The sequence below is a fragment of the Schistocerca gregaria genome, chromosome 7 (assembly GCF_023897955.1).
Source record: "Schistocerca gregaria isolate iqSchGreg1 chromosome 7, iqSchGreg1.2, whole genome shotgun sequence".
NCBI classification, from domain to species: Eukaryota; Metazoa; Arthropoda; class Insecta; order Orthoptera; family Acrididae; genus Schistocerca; species Schistocerca gregaria.
This window is the reverse complement of record NC_064926.1, coordinates 395,701,400-395,727,908: the sequence shown is the minus strand read 5'-3', so window position 1 is coordinate 395,727,908 and position 26,509 is coordinate 395,701,400. Positions and strand designations below refer to the sequence as shown.

Below are 26,509 nucleotides of genomic sequence, written 5' to 3'. Positions count from 1 at the left end.
GTTGTCGAATGCAGAACTGGGAATTTCTCTGACGTCTAAAAGGACAAGATCATTGGATTTCAGTGTAAGGATTTGGAAGGATTTCCAGAACAGCTAAGTTTGTAAACTGTTGGCATGCCGCCATAGTTAAAGTGTACCATGTGTGAGAAAATGATTTTATTGATAAAAAGTGCGGGGGCAACTGTGGTGCATCACAGGCCCCGTGTGACAGGGGTGCATTATGACTGTGGACATGTTCATGGACAAATAGATGTGAAACTGTTGAGCAGCTGTCTGCGTAGGTGAACCAATGGGCTAACCACCTGGTTCATGCACCTTTGCTGACTGCTGTTCATCAGCAACAAAGACTGGAATGTGCATGCTAGTACCACAGCTGGACATCCACTGTGTGGCGACAGGTGATCAGACGGACTATGTTTTATGCTCTGTCAGACAGATGGTCATTGGAATTTACTGCGTGAAATGTCTGAAAGCAAACACCCTGCAACATTCTTCAGAAGGGTCCAGGCCAGAGGAGGAGCATTATGGTCTGGGGAATGTTTTTATGGCACTCTCTGAGTGATCCCGTGATCCTGGAAGGCACAGTGGTCCAACACAAATATACATTTATCCTTTAGGGCCATGTCTACTCCTACATGCAGTTTGTTTTCTCTCAGCATGATGACATATACCACTGGGACAATGCAACATGTAACACAGCTCACAGTGCACAAGCGTGCATTGAAGAGCACCAGCATGAGTTTGTCATACTCCCATGGCCACCAAACCCCTTGGATTTAAACCAAATCAAAAATCTGTGGGACCACATCGATCATTCTGTTTGTGCCATGGATCCTCAATTCAGATATCTTGTGCAGCTGGTCAAGGCATTCGAGATGGCACGGCTCCACATCCCCGTCAGTATCTTCCAGAACCTTCCTCCATGTCTTGCAGCAGTGTGTGCTGCAAATGATGGCTATTCAGGCTTTTGTCAGGTGGTCACATTGTGACTGGACAGTGTAGTTCACTGCTGGATGTATTAGATAGCACCCTTAAGTTATTTATGATTCCAGGAACTATGATTAATTATTTTAGATTTTATTGGAGTATCATAGGAGAACTTGTGAGGAAATGGAGGGCAACTATAATGACACAATTCAAATTTTGTATTTGACATCATGAACTTTTTTATGTTACAGGGAAATGCACCTTAGTTACATTTATTATGGTAAAGCACTGATAAAGGATAGCACTGTCAATTGTTCCTGTGGCTACAGTATTGTACAAGTACTTACCTGAGAATATGCATTGATCTTCACTTGAAATAGCGATAAATAGCGACGTGTGAAACAGCAAAAGGAGGGTCAATGCTTTTACCATTGCGTGAGCCGAAAAATATTATTGTTCATTGTAGACCATGGTCAAACATGGGTAATATGTTATGTATATAGTGACTTCGTGATAGAAAATGTGATGTTGTTTGGTATCAGACTCATTGAATGTCAGATTTTAAAGTTGAAACTTGTAAATTTGATTCTGCCACTAGAAGAGTCGGTCTCCTACTAACATTGAGGTTTTATGTGACAGGCATTTTCATGTAGTCACTTAAAAGACCTGAGATGGGGAGCTGATGACTGTATATTTCTCTTCAGTGACTGAAGGCTTTGAGCTCGCCGTATCAGTCTGAAAGTTCTTGATGTATTGTTTATGAACAGTGTCAGTAGCGTTTTGGTCAATGTAGAGTACTCCTAGTTAGATGCAAGTACCACATTGTTAAGCACAGCTTACTGGCTATTAGAAGACAGAGATTTCCATACACACTGTCTGCTTTACCAACATATCAACATATGCAGTCCCTCCTATTTCTCCTCCAACTTACCATTCATGTTAGAAAAACTTGTTATCGCCAGATAAAACTCCTTCATTTCTCACTCCATGGTACAACCAGTGTCCGTAAAACCTGTTTGGCAGCAGGAACCCAAATTTCAAATGATCTCTCTCATTATATCAGACAATGTGATCACACCTCTAGCTGCAAAACATAGCTAATGACTTACCTTCTTCGTACTCACCCTTTACCCTATTAAATCAATATATCGTCCTTTCTCATTAGACATTTACCATTTCCCAAAGTCCTTAGCTGTGGTAATCTACCTGAATTTCTCTCCCTTAGAACTCACTAAATAATATCTCAGGTTTTTTACGTGTACTCTTGATTAAACGTTCTCTTCCATGGTAATGATTGTAATGTGAAAAAGGTGGCCAGTAAGAATGAATAACTCTTATCTGTATGTTTAAAATAAATAAATAAAACCTATTGATATTCAGCATGTAGCAACATTTACTAATTAATTTGCAATGTGAATGTGAAAGACCTGTTCTGCATCATCATAATTGAGCATGCAAAGTGATCCTGGAACATGAAGCTAATTAACTGAGGAGTGACTACACAAACTCTCGAGAACACTGACGAGTATCAGCCATTTTAATGCCCTCTGCGCACAAACACTAGACTGAGCAAACAGCTGTTTCGCGCCAGATTTGCGCCGTTCTCCCGTTCACACGCTCCAGCTTGTCTGCGCAGATGTGGTTTGAACCCATTGATTTGAGAGGTTTCGCTCAAATCTCCAACTCTAACTTTCAGGTTTGCACACACCTCAGGTTGGTGCAAATCTTCTGTCCACACACAACAATCTGTCTGCACAGATGTGATGTGCGCAGACAGATCGTTGCGTGTGGACGGGCCTTAAGCCGCACTCGAATCTAAGCCGCACCTGAAAAATGAGACTCGAAATCACGCAAAAAAATTTTTCCAGGTTCTAAGCCGCACCTGAAATTTGAGACTCGAAATTCAAGGGGAGAGAAAAATTGTAGGCCGCATATCCAAATTGAAACAAAGTTGGTCCATTATAATATGAGACCCATTTTAGGTTGAATGAATGACTATACAGCTACAGTAGTTTGGTTCGCGTCATAAGCTTAGCAGTTAAGCTTTACCTGGTAGCCATTGGCATGCGTCGGGTGCTCCGTCTGTCCTTTTCCACGTGCTTCATCTGGTTTGAATTGATTGCTTATTTTTCTTTGATCTGATAAGTGCCGTTCCCTTTGTTATAGATGTTTACGTCACTCTAAACTGAAAATGGATTACTGTACTGTGTCATGCATTGTTTGTTGCATTATGATAGTGTGTGTTTATGGCCTATCGCCGCTCGCGGCATGGCTTGCTTTTGTGCGCGCTACGCCGCTTATAATTTAAAAAAAAAAAAGAGAGAGAGAGAGGAATCGTCTCATTAGCGAAACAATGGCAAGAAACTGCTATTTGTTGTTACTTACTTTGCTGCTTTCTTTGATAATGATCAACAAGAACCAAATAATAAACTGCATATGATAGATGATGTTCTGAACGAGAGTTAAGCGAAATTTTTCTCCGTTTGAAAATCTTTACAGGCGCCTCTGTAGTACATTACATTCTACACAGAAATTAGAGTCGCCTTAGATTTAAAAATCTAGTCAATTGCCGTGCTTCATTTCTGACTGTATCACTATTAAGCATAAGAATAATATGAATCTAAACATGACATGATATGTATATTCTTCCACGTTTGCCGTTGTCTCACTCTAGTTTCGTAGTTTATTAGGCAGACAGGATTTAAATGAGATAGCAGCAAACATAAAACAATACATGGCAAAATGTTTATATGCATATTATTGTTATGGTGACGAGAATACTGCATATGATTCACAATTTATAAAAGTTCATATTAGCGACCATCTCTTCTCACAGATAGGAAAAAATTCAGAACGCAGACAAACACGCCAAACAGTCTTGCCAGTCGGATTTTCGTAGTACATTGAAATGCTGCTACATTCAAAGATGAACAATACGGAATTTGTATTTACTTCGTTGGATATTGTATGAAAATGCTATGGTCGAAACTTCGTTGGATATTGTATGAAAATGCAATGGTCGAAACTCAGGGCGGAGAAAATAGCTTGTCTTCCACCTTTTTCTAAAATTTATTTACTGACCCAGAGGTTTTGGCGCCAGTATTTATCTTCGTGCCTACAAAGCATGCCTGTGTAGCGCTACATATATTTGACGGCAGAAGTAAGTTGTGGCGGCACCCACCAACTTTTTTCAGTATTTCCGCTTGCTTTGCACTCGATTCTAAGCTGGATTACAAAAACTGGAAAAAAAGTGCGGCTTAGATTCGAGTAAATATGGTAGTCCCAAAATTGCTACCAAGGACTTGTGGTCCACCAGCAGACACCATGGACTTGCCTATTAGCAGGCACTGTGATGATCACATCATTTTTGCTTAGGGGTAATCTCGGGTGCACTAGAAAAACTTCAGAGTAAAAACAATCAGATATCCCAAACCATCTAGTCCCATGGCTGACTAGAAATACTGGTCTGGGCGCACATTGGTGCTGTTAGCAAAGGAGCTCTGTAGACTGTGAGCTGAGCTGTGGCTAGACAAAGGCTGCTGGCAGTTTGTGGACTGAACTATGTACAATCTCAAATACTTGCCTTTCATGCTGCACTAAATTAAGTATAATGACATAGTTGTTTGTGAATTATTATTTACTCTTGAAGCAAAAAGTAAAGCAGTTTCATTAACTGCGTAAACTATGAAGTAACAGAAATCTTTTTCCTTAGTAACACAAATGATGGTACTGTTTCAGTTTTTATTTAAAAGAAAAAAAGAACTTAAGAGCATAGAGTGTCATTTGGTGATAAGCAACTTGCTACTTCTGCACCAGTCATCTTGAAACTAGCCAAAACACACACACACACACACACACACACACACACACACACACACACACACACACACTTTTTCATAAATGATTGTTTTCATACTATAGGTTAAAAGGTTTTATATCAAATGTTACATTTTGAATTCTGTATTGAAACTAAATTTCAAAATGCACACACACATATTTTTGTAAATGATTGCTTCATACTTTCCTGTGAAACGTTTATTCCAAATACTGTACTTGACTTCTGTCTAGCCTCTCTCAAAAAACACACACACACATTTGGATAATTGGCAGCTTCATTCTTCCCAACAAAAATGTTTATGCCCAATAGTGTACTTCAGATTCTTTTCAGTCTCTGAATTTCAAAACCACACAGACATTTTCATAAACAATTGCTTTACAATTCCTTACAAAAACTTTTAGGCCAAATAGTGCACTTCATTCCCACCTAGTCTCTGAATTCCATCACACACACACACACACACACACACACACACACACACACACACACAAAGAGGCGTGTGATAAAATTTTAAAATGAATATGTCACAAAATCTGTATTACACACACAACTTAAGAAATGGAATTTTCTCTTTTCTTTGTAACTTCTTCAAATGTCATAGTTCAGAATTGTTATATAGGAGAAGTGGGATGGAATTACTGAAAAAATATAGCATTTACATAATTATTTATTTATTGAAAACTGCATTAAAATATTGAGTAAATATAGCATTTACATATTTATTTACAAAATATTTTTATGTTTTCATCAGCGGTTTTTTTTTTTTTTTTTTTTTTTTTTTTTAGCCTCATCAGGATCACAGATCTCCAACTTAAGACTATACATTTAGTGCAAAACAGAAAGTTGATGTAAATCACCAATGAAAGTACCTGAACACACATCCAATACATGTTTCAACATGTACCAAGCAAAAGTAGTCACCATAACAATGTTCTCAGTGCGAACTGTCAACCTTCCGTGGTCTCATTCTGCAATGAAGTCATTTGGGTTGGGTAATTCGACTTCTTTACCAGATTAGAAATATAACACATTTAAGAAAAAGTTCCTTCTTTAGAGCACAGTCAGATGTGTACATCAGTAAAGACAGAAAACTTTCTGGTACCTTTCATATTTCAAAATTCTCCCTTGTTGTTGTTGTTGATGTTGTAGTCATCAGTCCTGAGACTGGTTTGATGCAGCTTTTCTTGCTACTCTATCCTGTGCAAGCTTCTTCATCTCCCAGTACCTACTGTAGCCTACATCCTTCCGAATCTGCTTAGTGTATTCATCTCGTGGTCTCCCTCTATGATTTTTACCCTCCATGCTGCCCTCCAATACTAAATTGGTGATCCCTCGATGTTTCAAAACTTGTCCTACCAACTGATCCCTTCTTCTAGCCAAGTTGTGCCACAAGCTCCTTCTCTCCCCAATTCTATTCAATACCTCCTCATTAGTTATGTGATTTACCCATCTAATCTTAAGCATTCTTCTGTAGCACCACATTTCGAAAGTTTCTATTCTCTTCTCATCTAAAATATTTATTGTCAAAGTTTCAATTCCATGCATGGCTACACTCCATACAAATACGTTCAGAAACAACTTCCTGACATGTAAATCTATACTCGATGTTAACAAATTTTTCTTCTTCAGAAACACTTTCCTTGCCATTGTCAGTCTGCATTTTATATCCTCTCTACTTCGACCATCATCAGTTATTTTGCTCCCCAGATAACAAAACTCCTTTACTACTTTAAGTGTCTCATTACCTAATCTAATTCCCTCAGCATAACCCAACTTAATTCGACGACATTCCATTATCCTTGTTTTGCTTTTTTAGATGTTCATCTTATACCCTCCTTTCAGAACACTGTCCATTCCGTTCAACTGCTCTTCTAAGTCCTTTGCTGTCTCTGACAGAATTACAATGTCATCGGCAAACCTCAAAGTTTTTATTTCTTCTCCATGGATATTAATACCTACTCCGAACTTTTCTTTTGTTTCCTTCAGTGCTTGCTCAATATACAGATTGAATAACATCGGGGAGAGGCTACAACCCTGTCTCACTCCCTTCCCAACCACTGCTTCCCTTTCATACCCCTTGACTCTTATAACTGTCATCTGGTTTCTGTACAAATTGTAAATAGCCGTTCGCTCCCTGTATTTTACCCCTGCCACCTTCAGAATTTGAAAGAGAGTATTCCAATCAACATTATCAAAAGCTTTCTCTTAAGTCTACAAATGCTAGAAACGTAGGTTTGCCTTTCCTTAATCTTTCACCTAAGATAAGTCATAGAGTCAGTATTGCCTCACGTGTTCCAACATTTCTATGGAATCCAAACTGATCTTCCCCGATAGGTGTGCTTCTATCAGTTTTCCCATTCGTCTGTAAAGAATTCGCGTTAGTATTTTGCAGCTGTGACATATTAAACTGATAGTTTGGTAATTTTCACATCTGTCAGCACCTGCTTTCTTTGGGATTGGAATTATTATATTCTTCTTGAAGTCTGAGGGTATTCGTCTGTCTCATACATCTTGCTCACCAGATGGTAGAGTTTTGTCAGGACTGGCTCTCCCAAAACTGTCAGTAGTTCTAATGGAATGTAGTCTACTCCAGGGGCCTTGTTTCAACTCAGGTCTTTCAGTGCTTCTCCCTTACAATCACAGAATATGTGTCAACATACATACCAGAACAAGGAAGCAGAGTCCTCAGGGGTGTATTTTTATGCAAAGAATTAAGCTGCATCATATCAACGAATACTGTTTTTTTCTTAATCATTTGGGCATAACTTACATAGTAATTTGCCCAATTGATTTGACGCTAACAGCTAAATCTACCTTCCAGATCGTCGTTCTGAAACTCACTCATAAGTCTGTAATCTGTTTTGTAATGTTCAAATACATATAGAATCAAGACTAAGAAAGTATCAAGAGTGTTGATTAGTGACTGAAAAGTCTGAGGGCTTGAAGATTGGGAGCTAGGAACACCCTGCCTCCAGTTCTCCAATCTCGATGACATTTTCTTTAAAATCTCTAATTTTAAGAAACTATTTACCCAAATAGGTTGTGTGTACTGATTGTTGAATCTTTCACCTTCATATGCACCTCTAACATTCACTATGTGCCATCAGTCATAAATGATTTTTATGAACGATGCTGTATGTTGCGATTCTGAAAAGTCTGTGCCCCTAGAAGCTGAGATCTTTTAAGCAGCTACTGTTCTTGCACCAAAGATTTTCAGTGCTAGATTAACATCTTGCTTCTGAATGTTAGAAGTGACTAGGGCCTCAAATCGCTACAAATGACTGTTTTATTTTTGTACATCAGTTCCAAATACTCAAAAGCTGCATTAACTATAAAATCAAAATCAGGAACTTCGATGCTCTGTCAGGCTTACCAGTCCAGTTGTTACGCATACATTTCAGTGTATGTACAGTGAAAAAAATTAAGTATAACTTTCTACTTTTATTGACAAGATGTACAATACAAGGCTGCAGTACGCGATTTGGAGTGTCTCATAACCTTTCCGATTTCTTGATACTGAAGCTAACACAGTAAATCCAATTTTCTCTACTTTATTTATTAAATGTAATAGCATAATTTTTTAGGTGTGGAGCTGTTTAATTGTGAACAGGTATAATAGTCTTAACATTTTTAAATTTTGGAAAGGAGGGGGGGGGGGGGTGCTTGATAACAAGAAAACTTGAGTTTATTTTAGCAAAATTATTATCAGTCTTGCTGGTACCTTATATTGTATCTCCCTTAGAGATCAAACAAGGCTCAATGTAAGTTTCATCCAGAAGCTCATTTACCACAAGTTAGCAATCTTTCAAAAATTCCTTTTCTTCGTGGCAAAGTATGCCAACCTATTTATGGGTCACTTAGAGGAAGCCTTCTTGGTTACCCAAGCCTGCCAACCCAAAGTTTGGTACAGATTTATTGACGACATCTTCATGATCTGGATTCACAATGAAGAACAACTCCAGAATTTCCTCTCTAACCTCAACTCCTTTGGTTCCATCAGATTCACCTGGTCCTACTCCAAATCCCATGCCACTTTCCTTGATGTTGACCTCCATCTGTCCAATGGCCAGCTTCACACATCTGTCCACATCAAACCCACCAACAAGCAACAGTACCTCCATTATGACAGCTGCCACCCATTCCATGTCAAACAGTCCCTTCCCTACAGCCTAGGCCTTCGTGGCAAACGAATCTGCTCCAGTCCTGAATCCCTGAACCATTACACCAACAACCTGAAAACAGCTTTCGCATCCCGCAACTACCCTCCCGACCTGGTACAGAAGCAAATAACCAGAGCCACTTCCTCATCCCCTCAAACCCAGAACCTCTCACAGAAGAACCCTAAAAGTGCCCCACTTGTGACAGGATACTTCCCGGGACTGGATCAGACCTTGAATGTGGCTCTCCAGCAGGGATACGACTTCCTAAAATCCTGCCCCGAAATGAGATCCATCCTTCATGAACTTCTCCCCACTCCACCAAGAGTGTCTTTCCGCCGTCCACCTAACCTTCGTAACCTCTTGGTTCATCCCTATGAAATCCCCAAACCACCTTCCCTACCCTCTGGCTCCTACCCTTGTAACCGCCCCCGGTGTAAAACCTGTCCCATACACCCTCCCACCACCACCACCACCTCCTACTCCAGTCCTGTAACCCGGAAGGTGTACACGATCAAAGGAAGAGCCACGTGTGAAAGCACCCACGTGATTTACCAACTGACCTGCCTACACTGTGACGCTTTCTATGTGGGAATGACCATCAACAAACTGTCCATTCGCATGAATGGACACAGGCAGACAGTGTTTGTTGGTAATGAGGATCACCCTGTGGCTAAACTTGCCTTGGTGCACGGCCAGCACATCTTGGCACAGTGTTACACCGTCCGGGTTATCTGGATACTTCCCACCAACACCAACCTATCCGAACTCCGGAGATGGGAACTCGCCCTTCAGTATATCCTCTCTTCTCGATATCCGCCAGGCCTCAACCTCCGCTAATTTCAAGTTGCCGCCGCTCATACCTCACCTGTCTTTCAACAACTTCTTTGCCTCTGTACTTCCGCCTCGACTGACATCTCTGCCCGAACTCTTTGCCTTTACAAATGTCTGCTTGTGACTGTGTATGTGCGGATGGATCTGTGTGTGTGTGTGTGTGTGCGAGTGTACACCTGTCCTTTTTTCCCCCTAAGGGAAGTCTTTCCGCTCCCGGGATTGGAATGACTCCTTACCCTCTCCCTTAAAACCCACATCCTTTCGTCTTTCCCTCTCCTTCCCTCTTTCCTGAAGAAGCAACTGTCGGTTGCAAAAGCTAGAAATTCTGTTTGTGTGTTTTATTTATTGTGCCTATCTACCGGCGCTTTCCCGCTTGGTAAGTCTTGGAATCTTTGTTTTTAATATATTACAATATAAATATACACAAAATGACGTAGCCTTAAAGGATAGTTTGCGAGAACCTTGAAGATACTTGTTCACATTGATCATGAAGACATTACAATTGCTACAGTTAAGAAACACTTACCATTAATGGAATTGTAACTTAAAAAATTTCACTTTAGCAGCTGAAGTGAACAAACAAATAACACACAAGTTCGTGCAGAGGTCCTGAATTACATATGCAATTGAACCAGTAAACTCACATGGAACAGATCGTGGCCACTACAGGCACTACTTTGCCTATGTCACAAACAAGGCTGCTTCCAGTACCAGGGCCAGTATTTTTAGTCGGCTGTGATCTAGTCCGTAGTGTGTCAAAATGGCACAATATATGCACCTGACAAGTGACCAAATGAAGCATTTGTTTAAGTAAGGCAAGCACCTCATTGCAGCCTTGTGCTACTAAACATAGAGACTTTTTCTGTGAATCTTATCGCCATCTGAATGTAACCCAGGAATTAATTTTTACACAGAATGATTGCAGTTCTTTGAGAATGTGAAATGTCACTGGTTTGGCAACAGCTACAAGATATTGTTGACCAAATACCACCAGTGTTAAAAATGTAGCCCATGTACTCAACCACTTCTACGGAAAGGGTTTTTTTGCACATTGAATGACACCTTGCAATACTGCAAACATTGTAAAAAAGAATCACTTAAAAATACTTTAAAAAGAATTGCCTGATTCACATAGAAATGAGGTAAAGGAATGTAAAATTTAAAAAAAATGCAATAACCTTGAAATAAATGATTTATTTTAATTGATCCCTAAATGGGGATCATGACACGTGCCACTCACTTTTTACATTTTCTTTTATTTTTTGTGCCAGACAACAAAACAATCAATATGGAGTCTCACATTGCACACTGAATACTGTTTCCTCACAGTTTTCTTGCAAATTGTGCATTTTCTTTGTTTTCCCAGTGTTGTGCATTCAATCACTGGTTCGTTTCCAGAAGTCCTGAGTTCAATTGGTACAAGTGAAAGGGATAACTTTGGGTATGATGGACGTCCTGCCCTTTTCGGATCAGAAGGAGCAGATGATTGAACAAGATATGCCCTTGCCACCATCCTCCAGAATTGAAGCAATGGAGTACTTTCATTTGAGAGACAGCGTGTTAACCAATGCTACATCTAATGCATTGGTGAACAACGGGAAGTACATTTCTTACCTTGAATTTTCACACAATATTTCTCCACATTCCAGTCCAGTTTGTCCACACCTCTCATATGATTGTTATATTCTGAAATCATTCTTGGCTGTGGAACTTGCACTTCTTTGTTCTCTGCTTTGCTCCATCTCTTTACTTGGCTTACTGGATGCCTTGTCTCATGGTTCGACAAGAGCTTTACACAATTGTTATCCTTCCATATTACTGCCATTCTTGTTAAATCTATAGTCATACGCTCCTCTTCGTTTCTTCTTCCGGCTGTTTTCAGATTCTATTGGACAGTTATTCATTCACTTCATACAGGCAGTTCCACTTGCCCTTACTCTCATTTCTAAGAGCTCTTTCATCAAATAGAAGCTTGTGAAAAAGTTATCAAAATATATTTTGTGAAGTTCAGGAGTGTGCAGAAAAGAAATCATATTCAGCACAACTGATCTGCCAAGTTACAGAACTGAGACATCATTTCTATCCTTTGAATTTCCTTTGTAGACTGACACATGGTAACAGAAACTGCTTTGAGAACAGCACATGGCTCACTGTTTGAATCCAAATCTCACTGGTTTCCCACAAATCAATTGTTTTAGGTAATGGTGGCCTAATATCATACCATTTGCTCATCAATGCTCAGGCTGTCAGAAAAAAACTCGAAATTACATTAAATTATTATTCAGTAAATCCGTCGACGGAAGTGTTTTAACAAGTTGATACCTTTTATCAGGTGGAATTCTGTTTGGACATGTATTAGCATTAAAATGAAGGTGGCGCTTTATTTTCAGATATCTGTTGCGACTTATATATCAAAGTCATCATCTTCATTCTGGTATAGCTTTTCCTATGGGCATGGTATCCAGTGAAAAGCAGTATATCTATGAACTTTTTTATGCATCCATTGGATAACTCATAGCTGTGATTATTGTTCTGTGTAGCATATCAGACACTTTCACCAACAATCAAGTTCAGTACACGTCATCAAAAAATTCTTCAAAGTACTCAACTGCAGATTTTCGTTTTAGTGCTGCTACCAAATTTGATTTTTGTTGTTCACTTTCTGGTGGATCAGGATAGGTCTTAGAGTAAGTTGCATCTTCTGTTGACCAGCTAGAAGTGATAATAGCTTTCACTTTCTTCTGTCATTGGCCTGCATATTCCTCATTTTGCTTTTCTCTTTGCTATGAATTTCCAAGAACCTGGCACATCAGATGGAACAGTATTTTCAAATATATTTTCATCAATATCTTCACAGTCAGACATCTCACCTACACAATCTGGAGGGAGCTTGACAATGTCAGTGGTCTCATTCACATCACCAAAAGAAGCTGTGAAGTTCAGGTCATTTACAATTCTTCAATTTTCCTCGCAGAAAGTGACTCATTGTGCCTGAGGAGCAAATAAAAGAAAAATAAAGTTTTACATGAGAACTGCCATGAGCCTCAAGGTCGGACAGGTGTCAAGCAGAAATGAAATAGGTCTTTGAAATAAATGATCAGTGAACATCATCTCAAACCATTAAATATGCCTGTATACAGATATTGGAAGTTATTTACATAATAATGTAACTTACACGGTTTTGAAAATGTGTAACTCTTGTAACACTGAAAAATGTAGCTTCTTCAGAGAAATAAAAGTGTACAGCTCATTTGTTTAACAACTGATGAAACTTCAATGCAAGTGCTCGACAGAGGTCTGGAAAACAATGGGAAATGGTAGCATTCACTGCCAGCATCATCAGAATTGCAAAATTTCTGTTGCAAAGCCAAATCCCCATATGGGGATAATGACACTTAATGGGTTAATCTGTTAACCCTGACGATGACAGCTATGCATTGTCATGGACTCCACAAGACATAGAAAGCATGAGGAAGACATATTGATCCATCAGCACTTAACTGCTGCCAACAATTCCTATTGATTAGAATTGGGTCACACACAATTTGCTTGATTCAGATGTGCTGCAGTGCTTGTCAGAATTGTAATGATGTGACCTGAGATGGGGGGATGGGGAACAACAAGTACCCTCTTGTACATAGTCTTTCAAGTGTTGCAGTGACACTTTGTCTCTCTGGTGGTACAGATCAATTGGATTAGATTTTCAGCACTAATTATATTATACACTGAAAACTCATGATCAGTAAAAATAAAGTCTCAAAAATCAAGATTTATTCTTCCTATAACTGCCATAAGTGAATGAGTGAATGGATGCTTATCACCTGATAGTAGCTTCCTGTGTCATTTGTCAGTGAGTGATGGTGACCAGTTTATCAGGGACTCCTACTCGACAGTTTCTCTACCATCTGCTTCGTGTACTGGCAAGTGGGATGCATGTCCTCCTGTGGTTTTTAACTTAACAATGAAGCAATCATTTTTTAACTCTCTCATCAGCTTGTGTGTCCTTCTTGTGCTCAAGTATAGACTACTACTGCCAGATCACTACTTTGACTTTTGAGATGAGGCAATATCAACCCATAATTATTTTGGACTCATAGTAGATGAGATGGTGTTCAACAATGTACTTTATCATATGATAGCAGTTCCTGTCAATGACAGAGACTAAATTAACAGTAGCATCTCACCTGAATATGACATCAAGGTGGACTTTCAAAATATTATGTCGATTTGAAGATATGGCTGCAGACCCAAGACGAGTATCACAAGTCGCTCTATTGGGGAAGCTTTAAAAGTCACGGTAAATATTACTAATGACCTATAAGAAAATAAATGGACTAACACAAATTAACACTGCTGGATTAAGATGGCTAATAGTATCAGTGTTCCAGTAGAGTACAAAATATTCCAGAGAGAACTTATCAAACTTGTTATGATTAGTTTAGATTAAATGTACTTTTTGATCCATAGTGAGAAGATCCTCAAAGATGTAGAATGTGTCGGAAAACAAGAACACACAATACATATTTACAAAGAAATTGCAGCTATTAAATAGTCCTAAGGGATGTGAATAAGTCCAAATATCGTAAACAGATGTTCATTTAAAAGGTAATGACAGAGTTGCCACAAAACAAGCAAATGACAATACACTGAGGTGCGTGTGATAATTCTTATGCCTCTGTAGTCATGTATAATCAAGAAGAAAAATCGGTTTACAATACACATTTACAGTAGTTGAGAAATAAACATATTATAACAGTGAAGTAGTAAATATTTTATCAATCCAATTAAAGTATTTCCAGTTCCATGAACAGATCACAGCAGAACTTTTTTGGTTCACACCACAAATAATATGTATTACAAGTTTTTGGACACACAATACTTAAAAGTGGCTTCATGAGCTACCCCAAAAAATGATCCTGTATCACATTATGGAATGAAAGTAAGCAAAGCATGCTAGGTTTTTTTGTTTTTATGTCACCTATGCCTGGCAACATGCACATTACAAATAGATTTATTTAGGCACTTCAGCAGTTGTGTGGTGTGCTCCTCCGAGTTGAATATGCAGTCAAGAAGTCTTTTTCTTGCTCCTCAGTATTTGTCCCGCAATGCAGTAAGATCTGCTCTTTTGGTTCTCTGTCTCCATTTGACATAATCTTGTGCTTGATCGAGGTGGAGATCTGCTATCTCAAGGTCTGTATGGAGAGTATTACTCAATGCAAACTCAGTCTCCTGATAGGTCATTTACCATCGACTTTCAGTGAAAACTTACATTTTGCTATTGTGCCTTGGTCTGCCTGAAGCATGTGTCTTTATACCAACAGAGATGGCTTTCTCAAGCTGTAATCCCAAGAATTTAAGACACTCAATCTCTTCTATGTGCCTGTCTTCATATTTTGGGCACATAATGTGGAGAAATCTCTTAAAAGTTCTGAATTGAATATAGTGCATCTTTTAAAGTTTAGTGTGAAAAGAATAGGTTAGGAACCAATCTTTTGTACCTGTATTTGATTTACTATTTATTGCAGTGTTCATATCATCTGCAAACAAAACGTTTTTGGCATCTGGTAATGTTACTGATTACAGGTCATTAATATACACAAATCAATGCATTCCCAGTTGGATAACTCCTTGTAGCTTAATCCAGGATGATGCGAACCAGTTTTCACCATTTCCTGTTGCATCATAATGTTCTAATTTACTTAAAAGAAGTAACCAAATTCACAACTACGACAGGTATAGTTTTGTCTTGTGGATTTGAGAAAAAGAAGAGATGCTGTCATGACAAAAAAAAAAAAAAAAATGTGAATAAAAATAATTATTTAATTTGTCAGAATAACATTCAGTTAACAGTTGCATAGTTAGAAATATTATTTTGCATAATAACTGATTTCAATAGATTAATTTGTCATCTTCAGAAACTTAATATTGCTTTAGGCGACATCAGTATCTTCTTCACAGAAGCGTGACATGCCAAAAATATACATATTGTATATGATAATTATAAACGCAGATTGATAATTTACAGTAAATGAATCACATTTGCTATAAATTATAATGTAGTATAAATTGTAATATTATTCATTCTCCGTAAATTATCCTTTGTGCTTATAATTATCACATATAATATGTATATTTTGGCATTGCTAGACCCGGGTATTCATGACATATCACACTTTTTATGACATTTCTGAACATGTTTCACAGAGATCATTTCACCCCATTGCTTTTTACCACATGGATTTCACTTAATTTAATTCAGATTACACAAATTGCACCCACATTTATTACTTTACTGCAAAACCTCTTGTTAGTTTTCAGTGTAGGTGCACTATCAGCTATAAATTAGATCAGTGATATCTACAACTTACAAATTATATTGAATCACTAAAAATCATCAATTTTCAAAAATATAATGTTATTCGATACATAAAAAGTCTGCTCACCAAGCGGTAGCAGGAGAACACACATATAAAAGCTAATAAAGGGTGGAAGCTTTCGGAGCCAATGGCTTCTTCTTCTGGTGGAATGGTTGAAGGGGGAAAAAGAAGGGTGAAGGAGGAGAACTGGTGAGATTTAGAAAAAGAGGTGGAGTTTGGAAAAGTTGCCCATAACGCCAGGTTAGGGGAGACTTATTGATCGGGATGAGAAGGAAAGACTGACTCTTGGGGACTGCACCAGACGAGATTTGATAACCTGAGAGCTTAAAGGTATAAGATAGGACAATATACAAAACAGAGATTGCTGCCAAAACATCATGCACAAGTTAATTAGAGTGAAAAGCTAAGTGCATTATACTTGAGGGGGAGAGAAATAGACAGATCATAAAATGAAAGATGTAGAAAATTAAAAGGGAGTGAAGGAAAGAATAGTTATGTGAAGTTATGCTGAGAACAAGAACTTGTGTAAATTAAGGCCAAGTGAGTGGCAAGAACCAAGGACATGTTGTAGTGCCAATTCCCACCTGCAGAGTTCTTAAAAACTGGTATTTGTGTGAAGAATCCTGATGGCATATCTGGTGAAACAGGCACTGAGGTCACATCTGTCTTGTTGTAGAGCACGATCTGCAACAGGATTTGTGTATTTCCACTATATACTCTCTGCCTATGTCCAATTATTCTAACTGATAACGTGGTAGTGGTCATGCCAATGTAAAAGGCCGAACAGCGGGTATACGACATGTTGTTTCACAGGGAGGCTCTATGTTTGAGGCCCTAAAATGAGGTTCATTTGGCCCAACATTTTGCTCACCATTCTTAGAATAGCTTTTTGTTACCCTCTCAATCTCCACAATATCCTTGTCAGACCCTATTATGGTTCTTGCCACCCACTTGGACAATTTACATTAATTTCTTGTGTCTTGGCATTACTTCACAGTAATTGTTCCTTTCTTCACTCCAATTTAGTTTTCTATATCTTTCATTTTGTAACCAGTCTTTTTTAAATCCCTCCACCTTCCTCCTCCACCCCACCCCTATCACATACAATACACTTATCTTTTCGCTCTTATCAACTAGTGCACAATGTTTTGGCAGTAATCTGTCATGCATATTGCCCTATGTTCCATCTCTAGTTCTCAGTTTTCAGATCTTGTCCAATGCAGTCCCCAAGAGTCAGTATTTCCTTCTCGTCTCGTCCAGTAAGTCTCCTCTGACATGGGATTCTGGGCAGCTTTTCCGATCTCTACCCCTTTTCCTAAACCTCACCAATCCTTTTCCTTCACCTCTCTTCCTTCCCCTTTAACCCTTCTGCCAGAAGAAGGAGCCATTGGCTCTGAAAGCTTGCAAGCTTTAATAGCTTGCTTGGTGAGTAAGCCTTTTATGTATCTACTGACATTAAAAAATAAATTGTAATATGAGCATTTCCTGACTGAGATTTTGTTGCATAACTATACAATCCTGTATTATGTTGCATTTCATTTTGTTATACAGCAAACTGCACTCTATTTCGTTTACACCAGGCAGTTGGGTTATTGTACAAAAATGCCAGTTTTTGCTTAAGTTCCACAAGTTTATATTTCACTTCATCTAGGCATTTGGGCTTCAAGTCCACTTGCAGACATTACTGCTTGAAAGATATCTGTGCAACAATCACATCACAAAACACATTTTTTACCCAAAACATTGTCAAAAATAGGCTTAAAAAGTGATTTCTCTTGTGTGATAATTACAATGTTTCACCAGAAATCCACCAACAAATAAATGATACATAAAATACAGCAAAGAAAATTAAATTTATGGCAGTATATAAAAAACTATTGTGTAATGTGTTATAAAGTTTGTTGAATTTTATGATCATTGTTTTAAAAAGATATGTATAAGTTTAAATACAAATAATCCTCTCAGAAAATAGCAATAATTTGAAATATTCGTAAAATTTTAGCCTTACAACTGGTATTACAGTGAGGGAACCCTCAGTGTTGTCAGCTTGAAGAAGAAACCCTTTGTAATTTCTGTGCAAGGCAGATATCTGGACAAAATATGTAAGCACTCTTTTTATAAAATTTTTGTTCCTATTCTGAAAATATATATATTTTTTTAATTTTAAAATAAATATTTGACCCATTTTCCAATTACCCAAAGAAAATCTTACGACACTGTTTTTGCAGGTTCTGTTCCACTAGAAGAAAATAATGGTGAATGGAAACCTTGCCTCTCATCAACCATAACAAAATGTGCCCCCATTCGGCGTAAACCCATATATCAAATAAAAGCAAGGAATGTAAAAGGACGAGGTTAGTAGGCTACAAAATCTTAACAACTACTTCTCAGCATACATAAGATCAAAATATGACTTTTTTTTCAACTGATACAAGGTTAGCTACAGACTGTTTTATTTCACTCTTCGCAGAAACAATAACCTCTAAACAAAAATAAGATCAAGGAAATGTTCCTATTCTTTCTAATCCAGTCATTCGCAAAATTTCCTCTGACAATTGGACTAAATTCTATATCAGACAAACAGGAAGAATCTTTGGAATCGGATTTAATGAGCATACAAGAAACTGTGAAAGTAATCAGTCAAGTTTTCATTTACAACTAAAAAGCCAAAATCATAAGGCTAGGCAGATCAAAAATGCTTTGCAGATTCTACATAAAGTATCTAAACGTTATGTTATGAACATCTTAGAAGAATTGGAAATTTGCACTCACACGAAAAAATATCCGAACAAAGTCCTTAACAAACAAATCTGAAACATAAAAACTGCTTAGAAAATTTTATTTAAATATGTGATGTAATTTACTCTGTAAATATAAAGCATTGCTGGAGTGAAAACTGTCAAACAACTGCCAAAAAGTATTATATAAATCACGAAAAGTCCATTAAGAAAAAACTATACAGTTTACAATAACAACATATTACCAGACAGAACACTCACTATGAGCTACATTGTGGATGTCATTCCACATAGATGCAATTACAGTGTGATTTAATATTACATAGAAAATACATAGACACAAATGTACTGTAACAGTTATAATATCTCCACAGGACCACTTGGAAACGGCAGTTCCGCCAAAATAAACTTTCTGCAAATCAGTGTAATCATCATGACTTAAATAAAACAATTTGTAGCTATCATTGCACCAGTTGGAAAACAAAGTCATAGACTACAGGATATTCACTTTCAAGTAACTTTTGGAAATAATAGAAATAGTGAGGCTACCATGATATGCTCATTTTCTTGTAACGAATGTGTTAAATGATGCATCTTATGGTGCAGCTGACATGCTGGAACATCCTCATCTGCTTGTTGCAGTGATGTTCTGTTTATGGTACTAGATGGGGACTGGAATTTGTAGATCACTATGTAGTCTCATAAAATCTTCTTCTGGACATGATAGTGGATATGAAGCCTTATGGTTCAGAAGGACTTCAATGACACTCCGCTAAAGGCACTTCCTGACAGACCCAACCACTTTTACTTGGGGTCTACCTCACAGGTTACTATTCTCAAGTAACTATGCAGGCAACCACCTAAATATATAAGGGTTGTATTTATGTACATGATACAAACCTCAGTATTATTTTTTCTTCTTCCCCTTACTCTTGAATATAGTTTTATTTTATGGTAGCCAGCCAAAAATTCAACAACCACAGATAAAAAATTTGGATATGAAATGTCTTCCAACAAAATACCTGAAACATATTCCGCACCACTTTCCAGATGTGTAGACATTCAGTATCATGTAGAAATAATATTTTGAATGTGCTGTATCCATAAGCTTTGCACATGACTACAGCTACCCATCAACACAGTTGAGACCAGCAGGTTGCTGCATTCCAGTACCACATGCATCTACCATCGATGTTACCACACTAACCGGCGGGCAGTATTCTCGATCAAAACACTAGTCAGTGTCCTCACATATTGTGTCAACATTATGACCAACCAAAAAAAAGTCAGTTTGTTTGCATTGGAAATGGACTGTGACCACTTCACCAACAGTGACACTTGTATCATTGCTGGGGCAGTGACATTCTTGGGCACTACTTCACATCTGACAATCATGTGTTCATTGGGCACAGAATGGAAATCTATCTTCGAGGTGTGCATTTAAGGTAGCACTCAGCCACTGGCAAGCAGTTCATTTCACTGAGCCAAACAGTTCCTTCACAGGACCTAATCTGGATCTACACCTCACAGTGACTCAGTTCCAGTCACAGCAACAGCCTTGAAGAAACTTCATAGCAGCCACCACAAGCAGCCAGCCATCACTACCAGAGCATTTGTCTCCTTCAGCATTGGCATCCCATTAACACTGTACTTCAGGGTTTGTATAAATTGGCTGACTTAAGTATTGTGATTTTGTCCAGGAGCTATGATCAGTGATAGGCATGTGACTAGACTTGGAATTGTACTGGTAAACTCTCAGCACTGATTGACACCCATCATGACATTGCCACTTAAAGTGTTGTTTTTATCTGTCATGAACTAAAGGAAACAGTTATTCTTTCTTCATGTCAGATCCGGAAGATAGATTGTTTGTGTGTTGTCAAGTTACTGATTTTGCATCCCACTGGACATTTACATGAATTATTTCATTTATTGTGTGTTGCAGTAAAGTGTCTTGTTTATCACTATCTGGGTATCTATTCTAATAGTTGTGAACTCACATAAGGATGTAACAGTTCCAAAGTCTTTCAACTTAGTACCATTTATTTAGTGACTAGGGCCTCATGCCGAAGATAATTGTGAAACAGTAAGCTCTTGAATTTTTTTAACTTGGATGTACAAAATTATATTTATCATTTTTTTACCTGGGGATTATGTATGTATATCCAGTGCTGATAATGCCGCCTGCTCTTGGACTCAAAATAATGTCCCTGTGTTTCATTTTCCCTGGTGATGCAGTGTAGAAGTATATTACTATCTCTGTTGTGTTGGGGCATGTGATCCAAAGGTGCATGCATTGAGTCTTTTGTTTCTTTGTTAGTTGATGTGCCCACATTTTTTCACCCTGCAAATTGTCAGTGGTAGTCACTGGTTTGAAACCATTGCTTTAATGTGTCAAAAATGACTTTTTTCCGCTATTAAACAACAGCTTACTTGGTAAAATTGACAAATCTTTACAATATCATATGGGACATTGGTGTCAAGATGTTCATCTTGGCTTGGAACATCTTGCATTTCAGAATTTCTTGACACACTATTGCATATGTATGTGATAGACAGTATTCTCTGCATACAAAACTATGTAACATTGAATGTATCATTCTCCAACACCCTCATTTGTCAAATGATGAAGTAGAACTTATTGTTTTTCTTTTTCACGTGTCTTTTAAGATTTACTATACTTCCATTGCAGTTACTAATTAGCAAACAGCAAGTGTGTATTGAAAAATTGAGATTATTTTCCCACTTTTCTCATAACGTTCTCCACAGATAGTGAGATGATGATTTATAAACTTTTGAGTATCTTCAGCTCATTGCAATTGCAATTGCACTACCAATAATATAAAAGACAAAGAAAGTTTTGTAATGTAGTCCTTTCCATTTTACTGTTTCAAACTAATTTCCATTACATTTGGCATGTCTCTCCATCCTCATGATGCCCCCTCCCCCACGCACACTACACAAACAGATGTTACACCAATGTCTTGGGTCAAGTCCCAAGTTTCTCTGTAGTTTTCCTGAAGTAAGGACATGTAGCATCGTTGATAGTGTTCCACACATTAGGTGGTGACATTAAGGCTATTGGGCCCCTTCCTCCTATTTCAGAGGTGTTGGTTATTTATAATAAAGGAAATAAATTTCCTGATTGAGTCTGCAGTCATTGGGGATTTGTGGGAATAAAGTATTCTAGATCACTTAATGTAATTTTTTTATAATTCATAACAACATTTTGACTACTACCATCATCATTTCAAAACACAGGCCTTCAAACTGACACTGAATGTTGTTTTACAACCTGTAAGTTTTGATCTGAAGATAGCAGTACCCAGAATGTCATTATAAATAAAACATATATTAAGTGTGTAGGCTATGTGCCTGCATTCCACTTCACTCTCTTTCATATTATCAGCAACACAAACATTACACTAAACTCAGCATATATTTGCCCAATGCATGTACAACTGACATAACCCACACACTTCATGAAGGAGGAGTACCATTGTGCTTGGAAAAAGACAATGCATTTAATTAGGCAGCTGAATCTTCCCCTCAGTGTTCCAGGCAACAATGACTTATGACTTTGACTTATTTAGTGCTATAGAGTAGGTGATGATGAACTTGATTAAAAATTTGGTGAAAGATTTTTTATCAGTTTGCTGGAGAGTGCCCATGATGAAAGAGTCAGTTGTTGGATCTCAGTCTTGGACTGATGGTTTGGAGTTCCCACGTTAATTGAGAATTGTATTGTGGCACCAACCATCTCCCAATGAAACAGAGTCAAGTGCATTGCATCCCTCCTTGTTCACAGAAGATAACACTACTATTCTGTGAGTAGCAGGCTCGATTTCAGACTCTAGAAAATGCACTCTTAACTTCAAACAGTTCACTTCTTGATATTTAAAATAGATGAGATTTTCAGTAATAAGGTGTGGTGTAAACACCTGTAATGAGGTAAACACAGTTGTAGCAATGAGGTCTGTTCTAGAAAGTCCGTAACATTCACAATTTCATACCAGTGATGTGTTGGAATGAAATGTGGTTGGCATCGCTGCACACGCCTAAGTGGAACAGACATCTACAGGACATGATCAGGGGAAATAATGTGCATTTGGCCTACTTAACTGATGCTTATACAATGTGTGAACAACGTACAGGTGTCAGTGAGTAATTTGAAGTTATGCAGGTGGTATGTGGTAGAGTTTTATTTTAGATGTCATTTGTCTCGGAAAGCATCCCACTTTATTACTCTAGCTCTTATGGTTCTTCCAGGAAATAATTACATTTAAATAAGCTGGCACATAACAATGATGAAGTGTTATGGTGGATCTGAGGGGCAAAGACAACTTCATAAGAAAGCAGAAAAAGAATTAAATGTAATGTAATTGGATGGATAAAAAAATCTACTCACCAGGCAGCAGGAGGAGAACACACATATTTTAAAAAAGGAAAGGTTTTACTTATGCAAGATTTCAGAACCAGTGCACTCCTCCTTCTGGCAAAAGGGTTGAAGGGGAAGGAAAAGTGGTGAAGGGAACTGAACCGGAGATGATTAGGAAAAGGGCTGGAGTTCAGGAAAGACACTCAGAACCCTGGGGCAGATGAGATTTACAAATGTGGTTAGAAGGAAGGACTAATTGTTGTGGAATGCACAGGATGAGATTTGAAAACCTGAGAGCTTGAAGATGGAAGACTTCACATGCTTGCATAAGTAAAACCCTTTTACATGTGTATCTGCCGCCGTTAAGTGATTAGATTTTTTTGTCTTTCCAATTACGTTGTTGTTGTTGTTGTTGTTGTCTTCAGTCCTGAGACTGGTTTGATGCAGCTCTCCATGCTACTCTATCCTGTGCAAGCTTCTTCATCTCCCAGTATTTACTGCAACCTACATCCTTCTGAATCTGCTTAGTGTATTCATCTCTTGGTCTCCCTCTATGAATTACATTATATTGTCAAAAATTGCTTATTTTTGTTGATAGAAAAAGGAGTAAGTATGAGATGAAAAGGATGACTTGACAGATCAAAAAATTGTGAAAGACACCAAAGAAATATAATCAGGAACCAGATGATGGTCAGTAAACTTAAACTGAATGTTTAAATAAAGATTTTATCAGCAGCACAGGGTGGTAATTACGACATTCTTCAGATATCTACAAGTTGGGGGCATCACCTCCTGAAAATATAGTGAGATAAAATCAAATCAAAAGGAAAGGAACCCAGCTGATTCTGTTATGTGATGGAGAAATATTTACTAACCGTTAGATTATAAAAAAGTGCCTAAGGCATCACCTAAAACTACCCCCCCTCCCCTCCCCCCCCTCCTCCTCTATGCTAAAAGCTTAAATATGAATGAGACATTGTGTAGAAACTTGATTCCACATTGTGCAGTCTGTATGAAATGCATTTCTAAAGTAGGTTATTATAAAAGAAAGTACTTAGATTAATTTATTATAACACTGTTGAATCCATTCATGGATGACACGAAACTATAAACAAGTGTCATTATGTTTAAATCCAGCGAGAGTGCTCCAGTCAACTGATCACATGAGACCAGCTAGCTGGCCAATTCAAGCCCGTTCTCTGTTAGAGTCAAACAGTGTTTTCTGAGATGACAACACTATATTCCCTGACTCTGCCAGATAACAAAGCAGGCTGCTCTTACTTTTTTGTTTGTTGACTATGCTTGTACGTAAGATTGCTTGAGTAAAGTTATGCTTCAGCAGTTACGGACTGTCATACTTATTCAACCTTGTAAACTAACTATCTATTATGATGGTTTCCATCATGATCTATCAGTATTGTCATACCTGTGTTATTGTATGGCAAACTGACCTGTATTTAGTTTAACCTGCACACAGAGTGAAATAGTTGTGTGAGTTATTTCTTTTTCTTGTGGCTCATGACAATTATTTTATTTTTATTGGAAATTCATTGACTTTTGTTACATATTGCAGTGTGCATATTCAAATCTACTAAATAACTGTTGCCATATAAGAGTGACTCACAAAAGAATAGATCTGTGGTGATGAATGTATTTGAATTTCAGCATAAAAAAATTTGAAAGAGGAAGGATAAGAATTAGAGAAATCTGGTATAACCCTAACCCTATTTGAGAACTAGTCAGCCTTCTTCGCATGTCAGTGCCCCAAGCTAGCCTAGGTGAATCATGCCCTGTTGCATGTTGCTTGTTTATACCATCTTGCACTACAAATTGTAACCATCAGTAGTACTACATGTGCTGGGAATTGTGCAATGACTTAGCATAGAAAAAGAAGAAAAACTAAAATAGATAAAACAGTTAAATATGAAAAGTTTGGAAAAATGGAATGGAGTGCGGAGGAGATGAGGGGATACAGTGTATTTGGAGCAATTAGCACATCTGGTAATGGGGATGAGCAACATCTGTCTTGTTTGACGAGTCTTGGCAAATTTTTCTTACGCCAATCTCTTCATTTCAGAATAGCATCTACATTCTCCATTATCTGTTGTATATATTCTAATCTCTGACTTCTGATATAGTTTTTGCTTGCTACAGCTCCTAGTACCAAGAAAATTATTCCCAGCAGTCTTTACACATGTCTGGTCCTTCTTCTATTTATTTATTTTCCCCATAATCCTTTCTTTGGCAGTTTTGCTGAAGACATTTTCATTTCTTTTATCAGTCCACTAAATTTTCAATATCATTCTGTAGCATCACATCCCAAATGATTTGATTTCCTTCTTAATCTATGTCACAGAAGTATGTAATTCAGTTCAATGCAGTGTACTCCAAACATGTGTTTTTCAGAATTTTATTTCTCAAGTTGAAACCTACTTAATAATAGATTTCATTTGAAGTGGAATGTTTTCTTTGCTGTATTTCTCTGCCTCATGTATCCTCGTTGCTCTTTTCCTGATGCCGTATTTTGTTGTTAGGTACTGGTGGTGGCAGGAAGAACACAAATGTTCTCCATTGTGCAGAACATACCAAATTCATGGCTGTTGTGTTTTTGAATGTTACAGGCACATAAAGCTTATTTTTGAAGTACCACATTTTCCTATTTTGTCTTGTTTCAAATTTTATTTATTTATTTTCTGTGTTATGTTGAAAATGAAAGTATACTTGTCAGTTAAAGAAAAATAACTCTTCAACTGTACTCTGTTGAGAGTTTCTAAAAAGAAATGATTGTCATTACTTCAAAGTTCTCTTTTGAGGCATTATGCCACCAATCCATCAAAACTTCACTGTATAATGAAAACAGACACCTTTAATCTAAGACCTTCTACCTTCTGCGTAACAGCAGCTACTTGACAAGGTCCACATGCCCTGTTGGCATGGAATGATGCTTTTCCACAAAATTCTGAAGGGATTTGTATCACTTCTGAATACATTACACAAAGCTAGACAAGCCATTCCATGTACATGTAAGCCACTCACTGTGTCACGATTAAGGGGACTTGTAAGTGAGTAACTGTCAAAAAACAGATTTTTTAAATTTTTTGTCTTAAAAAACCCCTATAGTTTTATGAACGAGAAAAAGTTTACTTCCCAAAAAATGGACCACAGAAAGTACCAAAATTAGAGAAATTTAAAAGTGGCTGCACACACCATGACGTCCCCATGACACACAGTCAGTTGTGTTTTGCTGTCATTTGTTTCAT

The 26,509-nt window shown here is 37.7% G+C and overlaps 1 protein-coding gene across 1 annotated transcript in view; it reads left to right on the top strand.

Moving 5' to 3' along the window:
* Positions 1-26,509, top strand: part of LOC126281234 (uncharacterized) — a 105,784-nt gene that overhangs the window by 22,387 nt on the left and 56,888 nt on the right. Inside the window, exons 4-5 of the mRNA XM_049980005.1 lie at positions 18,136-18,235; positions 18,362-18,487. Of these exons, the coding sequence (XP_049835962.1) occupies positions 18,136-18,235; positions 18,362-18,487 (226 nt within the window). The remainder of the gene's footprint in view (positions 1-18,135; positions 18,236-18,361; positions 18,488-26,509) is intronic.